Here is an 11,936-nt window from a genome sequence, read left to right as displayed (position 1 = left end):
AGCCACGTGTCAGGAGATGACTGGGAGTGGATATGGGGCTCAGAAGATATAAAAGCATGTCTACGCCCCCCATACGCAACACGAACATATCTGTAAGAAACTCACACCCAAACACTCTCTCCTTTCTCTCTATCCATCTTAAGGTGTGTGCTAATTTGACCGTCGGAGGGTGTTTCCGGCCACACACCGCCGGGTAGCTCACCGTTATTTACTCGCAGGTGATCGGATATCGACGGAGCTCGGAAGAAAGGAATACGGGTACGCCGGAATATTTGCTCCCCGTACAAATATTCTATCAAATATTTTACCAAACTTCTCACGTGAGACTCACACAAATCTACATGTGTGTGATCTCACACCTATCTAAGAGATTTGATAGAATATTTGTGTCCCTAGCATAATTCAAAATTAAATAAATACTAAATTAATAAACACGCCAATAAAAATAAAAATAAATATTAATAACCTGGCGGAACGACGTCGTTCGCTTTGGCACCACAAGAACACAGAGATGAAGAGAAACATCCCTTAACAGACGACGGTGTTTGTTCGTTTTTTTGGACAGTCAGTTTGATTTTTGTTGAGCGAGAGAGAGAGAGAGAGAGAGAGAGAGAGAGAGAGAGGACATGGATGAATCGCTAGAAATTCTGGAGAAATCGCTTGCCAATTCAGGGGTTTCGATCCCACAAGGAGTGTCTTCGATCAAAGACCTCACTCCCGACACTTTGTTCTCGATCTGCGCACAATCGCTTCGCCTCATCGACCCCCCTTCTTCATTCCCCACCTCCCTCCCCGACTCCATGGCCGACCGCTTCAAGATCTGCACTGACCTCGCTTCTTCCGTCACCAACCTCGGTTTCATCGGCGACATCAGCTTCCACAAGGTACACCAATCGATCCTCTGTTTGGTTCCTGAGAAATCATCTGCAATTTGGATGGACATTGAAACTCAATTATAGCTGCACAAATATATTGATATAACAAAGTTCATTTTTTTAAAGCTTATTTAGGGGCTTTTTTGTAGCATTTGTTGTCTTCGTTCGATTATCTAGTTCGTTTATAGTGTGGCTGAGATGAGAATAAAAGATGAGAAAGCTTTAGGCTGTGTTTGGTTCATGCATTTTGAGTAGAGATTTAGAAAGGAAAAGTGTGTGAATTGTAACTGTATTTCATTCACATTTCACTTATATTTTCCTTTTCAAATCTCTACCCAAATTCATGAGCTAAACGCAACATAAGATGGATGTGTGGTAAAGAATGATAGGTTTAGAAATGAATATACAAATTGAAGATTAGTTGAGAGATAATAGGCTAAGATCATGCACAATGAAAGATGCAACGTTAAGGAAGAGTTATATGATTACCATAAACGAAAATGTTAGGAACGGGGGAAAGGGGAAAGGGGGAGCGGAAGACCTACTGCATTTGGTTTAGTTTTGGAATTGTGTTTTTTTTTTTTGGAGTTGTAGTATGAGTGTGGAATTGTGAGTTAGGTTTTGAAAAGAAAAAATTTGTTTGATTATGAGTTTTGAAAACAATTTTGAAAGGTGTTTTTGAATTTTGAATTTTGAAAAGAGCATATTGGGTTTACTTGGTCGTCCGTCCGGACATCTTTCGGGACGTCAGGCTGGTTGACCGGAACAGTGAAATTATTATTATTATTTTTATTTTATATTTTTTTTGCAATTGCAACCTATTATTTGGAAAAAAAAAATCTATTTATTTTAGATATTTTTTAAATATAGAAATTATTTTTTTTAAATTTTTTATAAAAATAATTTAACAATCCCACCACTAACCATCTTTAATACTATATCATCAAAAGAGTTTTGTGTTGTGTGTGTTGGTTATGAGTTTTGAAATTAATTTTTGAATTGAGTTTTGTGTAATTTTAAGTTGTATGTTTGGTTATGAGTTTTGAAAAGTATTTTGAAAGGTGTGCCTTTGGAATCATGATTCCAAAGTCAAACCAAACGGAGCCCTAAACTGACCTGGGATGTGGTAGTAATTTAAAAAATTGAATTCATTTTATTTAATTGAGCATATAGTCTTGACAGAGCAGAATGGTGGAAAATGATTAATGTATCCAATTCCATTGGACACGTAATGTATACAAGGTGTAGTTTGGTTAGGTCATTTGATTATCTAGCTGAAAAGGTTAAGATCATGCTGTGTAAGAATTCATGTAATGATTGGTTCCTCTGTTTAATGTCTGATACACAAGTCAAATATCAACTACGTATATGATTCTATTACAAGAAGCAGCTGGGAGACCAGAGCTCCATTGCTGTGATACAGTGATAGCTATTAAGAACCAGAACCAGAACCAGCATGACCATGGTTAAAATTATCTACATCAAGGCTTTTAGAACCCAACCCATCCAGTTATAATATTTAGAAACCAACTCCCTGCCAATGAATAGCTCGAGGCTGACTGCTACCCCAAGGTTTATACCAGTTAAGTATTAGAGTCCAGCCTTTCCCTTTTTTTGGTGAGAAAGTAATTTATTACCAAAAAAAGAATGATATACAATGAAGCTGAACACACATCCAAAGGGAGCACAAACACAGTCAAAGACCAACTGCTTGTATGAGATAAGGTGCAGATTGTGATAAAAATTAAAAGGTAAAAAGGTAAGCTTCTAGAAGTTCATAAAGTTGTGCTCCCATACCTCTTCAATCTATTGTGATGAGGCCTGTTGGATCTCTCATGGTCTATCCCATCAAGTTTTTGGAAAGAAAAATTGGGCAATATAAAGAAAATGGTTAATGAGTATAGCCTACTACTGGAAATTTAGATATGGTTATTCTTATTATTCTCAAATTATTCTTAGTTACAGAATATGTGTGTTGCTTACGGCAGTTCCTGTATCCATCTGAAGAGGACCTGTATAAGTTGGTGAGGTTCTTAGTTAGGAAGCTGTCTGAATTACCAAAAGAAGTTGGGGAAGTTGCTGAGAAAAGGGATATCATTGCTGGTACAACAACAAAGGAAAATGACTTCAAAGCCGTTCCTTCTGAGGAATCGACCAAGAAGGCTGATAATCATAGGGTAGATCTGAGTGGTGATGGAGTTAGAACCAGATTAGAGGATCTGAGGCTGAACGCTGAAGATGCCTTTGTCAGTGGCTTTCTCGAGACTCATCCATTGCAACAAAAGATTGGCACGGAAGCTATTCCTGAGATATTCAGATCTGGCATGCAAGATTTAAGCAAGGAGGATACGACAAGTGTACAGGATGACAATGAGTCAACGAAAAGACTTGGGAAGTCATATGAAGAATCTGCAAGTCAAATGGACGATAAACATGTTTCAGAGATTGAGCAGAAACTAATTTCTCTAAGCAAGCAGTCGTCTGAGGTATATATTTGAACTATGTGTAATTTGTAAAGATACTTGACTAGACCAGCATGGCTCTCAGTAAGCTGATGAAATGCTACCCGATGTGTGGGCCAGCACAAGATGGAATTTTGTGTGTATTGATTGTTTGTTGGGATGTTAAACTTAATACAGATAAGATACAAGATTGGAAAATTACGAAGTCAGGAGAAAGTGCTTGTGGAGGAAACAAGTGCAAAGACCGTAGAAGCACAACATCAAGAAGAAGAGCATGAGTTGTTGAAATCAGTTGTAGAAATGGCATTTGATGACCAACATAATGCTGACTTTCACATTACACAGCTCAATGAGCAAGTAGATTCTAGAAGGGGTCATCTTATGGAACTCGAGACACAATGGTATGATTTTTTCTGTTCTCTTCATTTCATCAAATTTTAATCACATTATACCCAGAAAAGGCATTAGTCTGGTTCCTATTTTAGTCATGCATGGGTTGTGGCTAACGTGTTGACTTCACCTATTGTGTATTGCAGGGATACTCTCAGAAAGTCCTTGGAAGAGAAAAAGAGAAGCCTCGAGGAGGCTATATATGCAACAAAACCTGAGTCTCTGGAAAAGCTGAACAAATTGAAAGACATTGAGCTGGAAATAGAAGCTGTCCTATCTGAAACTAAAAAAAGGTACATCTCCACCAAATTTTGCGCAATTCTGAGCACATGCTGCTTGCCTTGTTTCCTCACGTGCTTATTCAGTTGTTCCAAGAATTGCATGGCCAAGCCACGCCGCATCACTGTGGGAGACAATATGCTCTCTTTTGGCTTACTGTGTATCTTTATATTTTGAATTAGGCTTCACATCTTTAGTATATCGGTGCTTCTATGTTTTCTTAGACTGGGTGTCTTGTCATGCCATAGGGACGAGGAACGTTCTAAACTGTCAGCAGATCTTGGAAATCAGCCCAAACTTGCATCTAGGAGATCCTATATTCAGCGGATCACAGAGATCGCTAAGAACATCCGGAAACAAGATGCAGACATAGAGCGGATTTTAAAAGATACCAGGGAGCTTCAGTTGGAGTATAATTCTATCCAAGAACGCCTACATCGAACCTATGCAGTGGTATATGAGACAGTGTTAAGGTAATTCCACGATGTGGCTCGTTTAATGTAACATTGGTGTTATTTAGTAAACTGTTGTCCAAATTGAGCATAAGTAAGATGTTTATGCAGGGAAGCAAAGAAAGGCACCGTGGGGGGGCGAGCTTTAATGCTCCTTACCAGCATTCATGAAAGTTTCGATCAGATCGCAGATAAAATCCTTAGCGCTGATCAAATGCGAAGGGAAGTGGGAGAATATGAAGCCAAGCTTTCAGCGTTGGCCCGCCGAAGCTTTAACGTTGACAAACTTCAAGCTGATCTTGATGCCATCAGGAGAGAGAATGAGTTCCTGGAGCGACAAACGCCTCAATGATTCTTGAAATCTGTAAAGTCCTCTGTCATTAGACCTTATACCTGCAAAATCGTAGATCAAGCTTTTAATTTTGATCAATTAATAGTCTGTAATTTGTGAAAACTTATTCATTGTCATGGAAAATAAATTTGTGAAAACTTGCTCATTATTTTCTTGAATAAATTTGGGGGTAAGTTCTGATACTTAGGGAAAGACAAATATATTTGTGTTTAAATTTACACTTAGGCCCTATTTGGTAATCTTGTAAATAAATAGTCAAAAGTGAAAACAACCATTTGGTTTTTTGTTAAAAAAATTACTTTTTGGAGAATGTTAATATGATTGTTAAAAGATGATTTTACCTTTCATTTCTCCCTTTAATTATGTTCACAAGAACTCCAAAACACTATAAAGGCAATATAATAATTTCTCACTGAAAAAGAAAATATATATATATATATATATTTATTTATTCATTACCAAACACGTCACTTTTTAAAAATTTAAGTAAAAAAAATAATTAAAAAAATAAAGGTAAATTATACTCTGCCCCTTTATATTTGATTATTTTCTCACTTTGGCCTTTAAATTTTTTTTTCTACTTTGCCCCTCATGTTACAATTTTTTTAATTTAATTCAAAAATTAATTTATGTCTAAAATTAGATATAAAATGACACATTAATAGTTATATGTCATAAAAATATTTTATTATTTGCAATTTACACCTTTGATAGAAATCTAAATCTCAATATAATAATAAATTTTTATGTCATGTGGCAGTTAATGTGATATGTCTAATTTTGAACAAAAATTAACTATAAACTAAAAAAAATTTAGAACATAAAAGGTTAAAGTGAGAAAAATAAAATAAAAAAGCTTCAAGAGTTAAAGTAAGAAAATAGAAAAATATAAAAAGAGTAAAGTGTGATTTATCTTACTAAAAAACATAAGTTTGAAAAGACTTACAAAAAAAATAATAATAATAATAATAAATACTAAAAAAAAAAAACGATTACCAAACCTATAGCTTATCAGTAACCATCCTAAACCTCACCAGCAAGGAGATTTCATTCCTTGTCTTTCAGTTTCAGTATTTTTTGTGCCATAGTAATTTGAAATAGAGAATTTATATCAAAGAAAGGTCTAACCATTGGAATAATGGTATTTATTGCTATTTGATATATTAGGGTAAGTGACAATGGTACATTAGGTGAATAATGGTATTTATTGCTATTTAATATATTAGGGTAAGTGACATTGGTACACTAGGTGAAGGTACGGAAAGAGGGAGATTCAAACCCTCAGTAAACAAAAATTTCCATAGCAGTTTCAATGCTACGCCTTGAACCACTTGACTATCTCTCAGCTATATATTTTGTAAAAGCCAGTTACAGTTTGACACGTGACAGAATAAGGGTATTATTGGAAAATAATTTAAGTCTTCAATCCTGATCGTACACGTGGTGATGATAATTGGTTCTCACATGGTCTGAGCAACATTGGATCAGTAAAGAAATGCAAGGTGACGTGGCTTCAACGGTTACTCATATTCAAATTCAAATACAGGAGGGAAGCCTAACTGCAAATGGTGGCATAATGGAGCTACTTCTAAGGCAACATGATCAGCGATCATGGAGGGGCAGGTCGACGATTCGAAGAGCAGTTCGAAGGTCATCTTTGACAAGTATAAATAGCAGAGAGACCCCCAGGAAAAGAGGGAACTCAGATCATACAAATCAGTCATTTACTTCATATATTTTCTTCTCCAGTCTTTTACATTTCCAGTCTTTAAATACCTGTTCTTTAAATACCTGCACTTTAAATACCCGCACTGCACTTCGATTCATATAAGTAGTTTCAAGTAGATTCAAGTGGATTGCTGTTGTAAACCTCTCCGAGGCTGAGTTTGGACCATTGTAAGTGTTCATTTTAATGAAATACTTCAATTGTTCTTCATATTACTGTTATTCCTTTTAATTTCTCCTAAGTCAAGCCACCAGTAAAAGTCCTCTTCATTGAGGCTGAAAGAACTAAAACACAATCGTCTGGTAATTGGTTGGCAATCACAATTTCTGTAAGGACTGATTGATCCTTGCTGGCACGCTCACATTTACAAAAATAACCTTCGAAAAGCCAAAAAGCCAACATATATTTTTGGCACGCCCGGTGGGACCTAATTAAAAATGGCTAGAAGAAGACGACAAGGAGAAAATGAACGCTTGGAAGAAGGCGTGGAAGGAGAGGTAGAAATACCAAATCCAGAGGATAATGTGGTAACACATCCTGTGGAAACTCCTATATTGTCAGAACCTATGGTCGAACAGACCAGTACTTCTGGACAAGAACCATATGTTCATATTATTGGACGAAACCAAGGAATTGGACCATCCACTGTCCCATTTACTCAACCAACAAATCCATGGGATGGTTTAGTAGATGCCATGGGACAACAATTAATGAACACAATGGAAAGGTGGGCAACATCCTTTTTGGATCGAATGAATAACCACCAACCAACAAACACAAGACACACGGAGGAAGTTGTAAATGTCCCCCAACAAAGATTGGCTAGAGAAAAACAGCCTATGGAAGTTAATAGACATTCTAATGGTCAAACTAGTACCCAAAACTTTGAAAGACCATCACCTCAGTCTTGGTATGAACCCATTTCAAGGCCTATAGCAGGCCAAAATGTCTCAGTACTTAATAATGAAGCCACACAAGTTGGTGGATCTGGCCAAGTACAAGAAACTGGCATAAGAATGGTTACAAATCCCATGTTCGAAGCCATACCTGGCACAAGGGGGTACACTAATCCCTTATTCGAATTTACACCCGGGGGGTTGGAGGGTTTTCCTACAAATGGCAGAGACACAACACCTGTTCCAGCACCTTTTGCAGGTCCTTTCGCAGGTCATGCTCACAGAGGTTACCCATACCCTCAACAGAAACCTGCACCGCAAGGACAACCAGCCCCAAATTTACCACCTTATGGACCAAGAGGACCACAAGCACAAGTTTGTCCACCAAATCCTGTGTTTGTCCCTCCAGTAGTGGTTCAGCAGGCACAAAATTTGGTTCCTAGAGACCAGATTGCTGATATTGTTAGGGAGATATGTGGACCAATGGCTCGGGGGGTCCAGACTCCTATATACAGAAAACCATACCCAGAATGGGTAGATAGGGTACATGAATACCCAAGAGGATTCAGAATACCAAATTTTACTCTATTTTATGGAATTGGAAATCAGTCAACTGTAGAGCATATTGCTAGATTTGCTGCTCAATGCGGTGAATTCACTAATCATGATTATATGAAATTGAGATTATTTCCAAATTCTCTGACTGGAGGAGCATTCGTATGGTACATCAACCTTACACCTGGGTCCATTCAAAATTGGCAACAGATGGAAGAGGCATTCCATGCCCAATTCTTCCAATCAGAGCCAGAAGTTTCCATGGCAGACTTGGCTAGATTGAGTCAAAGGCCTGAGGAAAGGCTACTCAGTTTATTGCCAGATTTAAAAGGGCTCGGAATAAATGTAGAGTCATTCTCCCAGAGCCAGAGTTTGTAAGATTGGCTCAAAACGGTTTAGAGTTCAGGCTTCGAAAGAAGTTTGATTCAACTGAGTTCAGGGATTTGGTCGAATTAACCTATAAGGTGTCTAGATATGAAGCATTATTAGAAGAAGAACAAGATCGAAATAATGCCTCGTATAAGACATATTATAGAGATCCCAATTATGAAATCGATGCAGCAGAGATTGTGGGCAAAGAACCTGTAATTTGTGAAGCATTGATTCATAAAGACACCACCATCGACCAGCAGTTTAAAAAGAAAGATTTCCACAGAAAGTATTCTTTCGATCTGGCAAAAGCAGATGACATTTTTGACCATCTGCTTGCAGCCAATTTCCTTAAGTTACCAAAGGGAGTAAAATTGCCATCTCCAGATGAACTTAAAGGGAAAATATATTGTAAATGGCATAACTCTTGGTCTCACTCGACTAAAAACTGCATTGTTTTTCGAGACAGGATCCAGGAGCAGATTCGGAAAGGAAGTCTGAAATTCCCAACCAAAACAGAAAAGATCATGGGGATTGATAGTAACCCGTTTCCAGAAGTTGGAGAAGGCACAGTTAATGTGGTTGTACCAAACTTCCAGAATCTATCTCTGCAGGAGTTGGAAGAGGTCAACGTGCAAATGCATACTGCCAACCAGACAACTGCTAAGAAGGAGACTAGAAACCCACCAGCTATTGGACAAGGTTTCTCACATCAGAAGGAGCAATCTGACGAAGAAGCACTAGATGACAATTCCTTGGAAGCAGCTGTAATGCAGAGGATGTGTCCCAGGTGCAGACTGAGTCATAAATGGTTGAGGGGACTTCCAATTGATGGAAAGCAATACTACAGAGATGTTCAAAGACATTCTAAGCCAACCAATGCTTACAACAAAAGGCCGTATCCGGGTAGTGATAGGCAGCGACCATCAATGGTTGAACCTGCAGTGGACAGAATGCATGCTAAAGGCAAAAGGTCCTTGTATGAGTCTAGACCACCTAACTACTACAGAGTAGAAAGCAACCATTCTGAAAGAAGATTGGGGAAGAGTTCAGGTTACGGGATTAAAGCCAGGGATTGGCCTCCTAGACTAACCTCACGCAGAACTGAAAGTGGCCCCTTTCATCAAAGGCCAGAAACAGACTCGAGACATGAAGTCAGGAACAAGCATCTACCTTCACAACCAGTTTCGAAGGCGGTTTCGAAGGTAGAAAGAAACAGTTCCACATCTGGATCAGTAGGTTCGTGGGTGCCTGGAGTCCCAGACTGGTTTGTAATGCAAAACAAACCTAGGGAAGTGCTTGCTTATGGAGATGTTGTAAACCAAGGCAGGATGATCAAGCCTCCTATGGTGGCTCCGAATAACTGGGTGCTGCTTAAACACCCAAAGACGAGGGAACCAGACATGGTCCCAGTCATCTCAAGATCACAGAGGAGAAAAATTCAGCGCAGGTACACCCAGTACCAGAAAGATCTGAAGGAAAGTGGAGAAAATTCTTCACCAGTCAAAACGGAAGGAAGGAAGAACCCAAAGTCAGACCATGCTCCAAAGCCGGTTCCACAGAGCAAAGTGGTTTGCAGCGGAGAACAATTGGCTAAGGTTCATGCCGAACTAACAGCCAGAGAAAAGGCTAATTTAGTTGGATTGGAGAAGGCTCTGATGGAGAGTGATAGTGAGACAGAAGAAGAGATTGGCACAAGCCAAAAGAAAGAAATGATGGAAGAAGAGATGTTCGAAGCCTTCATGGCTGAACAAACGTTTCTGACTAAAGAGCCAGTTGAGAAAGATCCTTCGAAGGGATCAGTTAGCAATGAAATACCAGAATGCATCATGCAGGATGTTTCTGAGGAAGTCGATCAAAGTGACCAAGAGGGGAAACAGGTACAGCCAGCCATCCAGTTTGGCTCGTTTCCCCCAGTATCAGTGAACATGGTACACATACTACCACAGGAATTCCAAGCTGGAGATGAGAATCAAGAGGGGCAGGAAGCTGACCCAGTTCAGATCTCTAGTGAAGACTCACAAGCAAGTATGGTGCAAGATAACTTCGAAATGGTTACCCCGATGGAAGATGAATATGAGAGCGAGGAAGTGGTAAGCATCAACCTATCGTATCCATTCGAGTATCCCTCGAATTCCATGACACAACATGTTAAGCCTTTGTACATCAAGGCTTTCTTCGATGGGATACAACTGAATCGAGTCCTAATAGACAATGGGGCAGCAGTAAACTTGTTGCCAAAATCTTCTTTGAAGAAACTAGGGAAAAAGAATCCCAGGTTGATCCCAACCAGCACAACCATCACTGGTTTTGCTGGAGATAAGCAAATGGCTCAAGGGATTCTACCCATTAATTTAAGTGTGGGGACCAGGGATTGCATGACAGCATTCTTCGTAATCGACAGTAATGCTAAATATAATGCTTTACTTGGAAGGGATTGGATCCACACTAACAAATGTGTGCCTTCTTCTCTGCATCAGAAAATCATGATGGCTTTAGGCAATGGAGAGACAGAGGAAATCGATGCAGATCCTCAACCCTTCATAGCCTGTGCAGACTTTGCGGAGGCTAAATTGTATATTGAGGGAGTGACACCGCTCAGTATACTGATGAAAGATGACGGTTTAGCCGAAGTGACGGCTGATGAGGAAGTGACACACTTGAAGCACTTAGTCCAAGAAAGTGCTGGTGAAGAGGTCGTTCTAAAGGATGACAATGATGCCTGGTTATAGGCAAAGAAGTGAAAAGCAAGAAGCCACATCCTTGGCTCTGATTAAATTCTCAACATTGGATGTAGAAGCTATAGTCCAGAGAGTACAGGAGCAAGAAAGGGAGGCCATGATACTCGGCTGCAAGCAGAAACAGCAACAGGTCAGAATTTTGACCCTTGAGAAATATTGTGCATTGGACATTGAGACAAAAGTCCAGGAGATACAGGAGGAGGATGCCTTATGGACAGATTTTGTCTATGAGGAGGAGGGCAAGGATGTTGAACTAAAGAACCTAGGAGCAGAACAAAGCAAGAAGGCTACTTCGAAGGTTGAAGAAATCAAGGAAGAAGATTTGGTAAGTCCTCAGGCACAAGACCCTTTAGAAGAAGTAAATCTAGGGGAAGGTTCTGTACAACAACCCACTTATATAAGTGCTTGTTTGAATGCTCTGGACAGAAACCAGCTATTGGTTGTTCTGAAGAAATACAAAGATTGCTTTGCATGGTCTTATAATGAACTACCAGGATTGGATAGGTCATTAGTGGAACATAGGCTCCCCATGAAGCCTAATTTCAAGCCTTACAAGCAGAAACCAAGGAGGATGAGTCCAGAAGTAATTCAGAAGGTAAAGGAAGAGATCCTTAGACTCCTCAAGGCAGGTTTTATTAGAACAGCCAGGTATGTCGAGTGGCTATCTAATATTGTGCCTGTAGTCAAGAAGAATGGCAAAATGAGGGTATGTATCGATTTCAGAAATTTAAATCTGGCAACTCCCAAAGATGAGTACCCTATGCCTATAGTGGACTTGCTGGTAGACAGTTCAGCAGGTCACCAAGTCTTGTCAATGATGGATGGGCATTCCGGCTATA

The 11,936-nt window shown here is 39.2% G+C and overlaps 1 protein-coding gene across 1 annotated transcript; it reads left to right on the top strand.

The window, feature by feature from the left end:
* The first annotated feature begins 501 nt into the window (after positions 1 to 501).
* On the top strand, positions 502 to 4,992 carry LOC114319774 (coiled-coil protein). Its single transcript, XM_028266821.2, has 6 exons — positions 502 to 884; positions 2,864 to 3,361; positions 3,515 to 3,738; positions 3,874 to 4,020; positions 4,255 to 4,479; positions 4,570 to 4,992. Exons 1-6 carry the CDS (start codon positions 627 to 629, stop codon positions 4,808 to 4,810), a joined length of 1,593 nt encoding a protein of 530 aa, XP_028122622.2. The 5' UTR covers positions 502 to 626; the 3' UTR covers positions 4,811 to 4,992.
* The last annotated feature ends 6,944 nt before the right edge of the window (positions 4,993 to 11,936 follow it).

Source organism: Camellia sinensis, chromosome 7 (genome assembly GCF_055761805.1).
Source record: "Camellia sinensis isolate YWXY chromosome 7, ASM5576180v1, whole genome shotgun sequence".
Taxonomy (NCBI): Eukaryota; Viridiplantae; Streptophyta; class Magnoliopsida; order Ericales; family Theaceae; genus Camellia; species Camellia sinensis.
This window is presented reverse-complemented; position numbering and strand designations above follow the sequence as displayed.

What these genes read in the sequence shown, in the direction of transcription:
- LOC114319774 (XM_028266821.2), top strand. Translation starts at nt 627, where the DNA reads ATGGATGAATCGCTAGAAATTCTGGAGAAATCGCTTGCCAATTCAGGG. An exon ending in GCGACATCAGCTTCCACAAG is followed by an intron (nt 885 to 2,863) that starts GTACACCAATCG and finishes TGCTTACGGCAG; the next exon opens with TTCCTGTATCCATCTGAAGA. An exon ending in ATGGAACTCGAGACACAATG is followed by an intron (nt 3,739 to 3,873) that starts GTATGATTTTTT and finishes TGTGTATTGCAG; the next exon opens with GGATACTCTCAGAAAGTCCT.